This window comes from Oryctolagus cuniculus, chromosome 14 (assembly GCF_051225735.1).
Source record: "Oryctolagus cuniculus isolate XC-2025 breed Fujian yellow rabbit chromosome 14, ASM5122573v1, whole genome shotgun sequence".
Taxonomy (NCBI): domain Eukaryota; kingdom Metazoa; phylum Chordata; class Mammalia; order Lagomorpha; family Leporidae; genus Oryctolagus; species Oryctolagus cuniculus.
The window spans coordinates 77,173,563-77,176,832 of record NC_142880.1 but is presented as its reverse complement, the minus strand read 5'-3'; the positions used below and the strand labels follow the sequence as shown (position 1 = coordinate 77,176,832).

General features: G+C 48.3%; 1 protein-coding gene across 1 annotated transcript; it reads right to left on the bottom strand.

The window, feature by feature from the left end:
• Positions 1–2,100: 2,100 nt before the first annotated feature.
• Positions 2,101–2,508, bottom strand: LOC100328901 (ribosomal protein L32). The gene is given in 1 exon segment (NM_001171505.1): positions 2,101–2,508. A coding segment is annotated over 1 exon segment (408 nt).
• Positions 2,509–3,270: the final 762 nt, after the last annotated feature.

Below are 3,270 nucleotides of genomic sequence, written 5' to 3'. Positions count from 1 at the left end.
GAGTACCAAGCACGGTGCTAGGCTTCCCACACGCACTACGTGATTTTGACATGATTGAGTATGGTGTGGAGAGAGGGAGCTTGGGAGTCCAGGGGGAGCTGGGCCCTAATATTGGGGATGAGACATGTGGAGATAGCCTGGGTTTATCCAGGGGTATCTCATCTGGGGCAAGGCCAGACGGGCAGTGGGCATGGGGCAGCATAGTTGCACAGCTGCAGGGCAAGCACTTTGCCCAAGACCTGGTAAACTTTCCTTCTGTTCATGCACAGTGCATCCACCTTCCCACAGGGCCTGAGGGGAGCCTACTGGTCAACCATCGAGGTGTCTACTTCCAGTCCTGTGTGTGCACAACACTGCGGCAGGCATGGCGGATGTTTGCTTCGTTGTTTCTCTGTAGTTTGGATTTTACTACTTCTTCTTTGAAAAAAGCTTTGTTTGTTGATTTGAAAATCAGCATGACAAAGAGTGAGAGAAAGAGAGGGAGAGAAAGAGAGGGAGAGATCTTCCACCCAGTATTTCGCTCTCCAAACGGCAGCAGCAGCCGCCAGTGCTAGGCCAGGCAGAAGCCAGGAACCCAGGAACCCAGGAACCCAGGAACACCATCTGGGTCTTCCACATGTGTGGCAGGGGCCCAAGTACTTGGGCCATCTTCCACTGCCTTCCCGGGCACATTAGCAGGGAACTGGATCAAGAATAGAGCAGCGAGCCGGCGCCGTGGCTCAATAGGCTAATCCTCCACCTTGCGGCGCCGGCAAACCGGGTTCTAGTCCCGGTTGGGGCGCCGGATTCTGTCCCGGTTGCCCCTCTTCCAGGCCAGCTCTCTGCTATGGCCAGGGAGTGCAGTGGAGGATGGCCCAGGTGCTTGGGCCCTGCACCCCATGGGAGACCAGGAAAAAGCACCTGGCTCCTGGCTCCTGCCAGGATCAGCGCGGTGCGCCGGCTGCAGCGGCGGCCATTGGAGGGTGAACCAGCGGCAAAGGAAGACCTTTCTCTCTCTGTCTCTCTCTCTCACTGTCCACTCTGCCTGTCAAAAAAAAAAAAAAAAAAAAAAAAAAAAAAAGAATAGAGCAGCGAGCACTTGGACTGGAACCAGCGCTTAACCCACTGTGCCACACAGCAGCCCCTAGATTTTAATTTCTAAGATATCTATATATTATATATAAAATATATATTTAGATTATGTATGTATATAGATTTATATATATATATATATATATATATATATATATATAAAATCTGCTCTTTCTCAAATGTGCTGGGAGCTTGGGGACTGGTGTATGAGGGGTGGAGGTGGCAGTATGGCTCCCCCAGGGAGTCAAACTGAAGATCTCAGCATGGCTGTCATATTTGTATTCCAAAAATGTTAAGTTCAGTTCTTATTTATGGGTGAGTACCATAGTAAAGGCAAAGTAAAACAAACAATAACAAAGCAAACAACAATAATAACAAAAGAAAATGAATGAAACTTCAAGGTCTTGTGTGGTGTAGAAGTCATAAGCTTTGTGATTTATGTTTTGATGGCAGATGGTAACCAACACCTTTCTTTACCACAACTGTGGGAAAGACACTTGACTTCAATGAGAAATTACCCCAGATGAAACCTGGGGCTTGGTCTGCAGAATCAGAACACCTTGGACTTTGTGCAAGCAAAAAACCAAATGCTTTTTTTTTCAGTTGCATTTTAGACTTTAAAAATTGTTTTTGATGAAAAAAAAAATCACTTTTAGCTCCTTCTCTGGGGAGTGTGCATGAAGCAGAAATCATCAGAAGGTCTAGCTCAACTGTTTGACCCTTCCCACCCCACACCCTCCTAGGGACCAGACAGGCTGCTGGGCTTGGCCAGGAACAAATGGAACTTGCATTTCAAAACCTTCCTACCCAGTAGTTTCAAATTGTAGCCTTTGAAGACCGAGAAAATGTGAAATGTAGCAATAGTGCATTGGATGTTTACCAACAATTGATTGGAGAATGCACTCATTTTTGGGGGCAAGAAACTTTTCACAGCCATGATTTTAAGAATCCTCTTTTTTTTTTTTTTTTTTTTTTTTTCCGGTTTTCAAGGTTTTATTTAAACACAAATAAAATGCGCACCCGAGCCGCCTACTCATTTTCTTCACTGCGCAGCCTGGCGTTGGGGTTGGTGACCCTGATGGCCAGCTGGGCCACTCTCTCCACAATGGCTTTGCAGTTCTTGGAGGAGACGTTGTGAGCAATCTTTGCACAGTAGGATTTGTTGCACATCAGCAGCACCTCCAGCTCCTTGACGCTGTGGACCAGGAACTTCCGGAAGCCGCTGGGCAGCATGTGCTTGGTCTTCTTGTTGCTCCCGTAGCCAATGTTGGGCATCAAGATCTGGCCCTTGAATCTTCTCCGCACCCTGTTGTCAATACCTCTGGGTTTCCGCCAGTTACGCTTAATCTTGACATAGCGGTCCGACTGGTGGCGGATGAACTTCTTGGTCCACTTTTTGATGATCTTGGGCTTCACCAGGGGTCTGAGGGAGGCCATGGTGCCGAGGAGAAGGCAGCCACCTCCGGAGGCAGCGCCGAGGAAGAGAAGGGAAGAATCCTCTTTTTAAAGTTCTTCTCTGACCAGCGCCGCGGCCAATAGGCTAATCCTCCACCTAGCGGCCCCGGCACCCTGGGTTCTAGTCCCGGTCGGGGCGCTGGATTCTGTCCCGGTTGCCCCTCTTCCAGGCCAGCTCTCTGCTGTGGCCAGGGAGTGCAGTGGAGGATGGCCCAGGTGCTTGGGCCCTGCACCCACATGGGAGACCAGGAGAAGCACCTGGCTCCTGCCTTCGGATCAGCGTGGTGAGCCGGCCGCAGCGCGCCAGCCGTGGCGGCCATTGGAGGGTGAACCAACGGCAAAGGAAGACCTTTCTCTCTGTCTCTCTCTCTCACTATCCACTCTGCCTGTCAAATAAATAAATAAATAAATAAATAAAGTTCTTCTGAGTAACTGGGACTGCACAATCTCCAAAGTCCTCTTATCTGCCTGGACATGCTTTGATCCACCCACCTTGAGCAGAACAGGAATTTGCTTTGAGATTTTGTCACGTCCTAAATGGAAACTTTTTAGGTTGTGTATTAGACTGGGGAAATTAAAAACATCTAAAAATAACACCTCAAAAAAAAAAAAAAAACCTGGGTTGTTTGTAATCTGACATGGACACAGACAAAAAGTGAATTCAGCCTTGGGTTAAAAAACACAAACACCATCTTGCTGAGGAAACTCTTTTCTGACAATCTGATGTGCTGTTAGCCCTCTCCA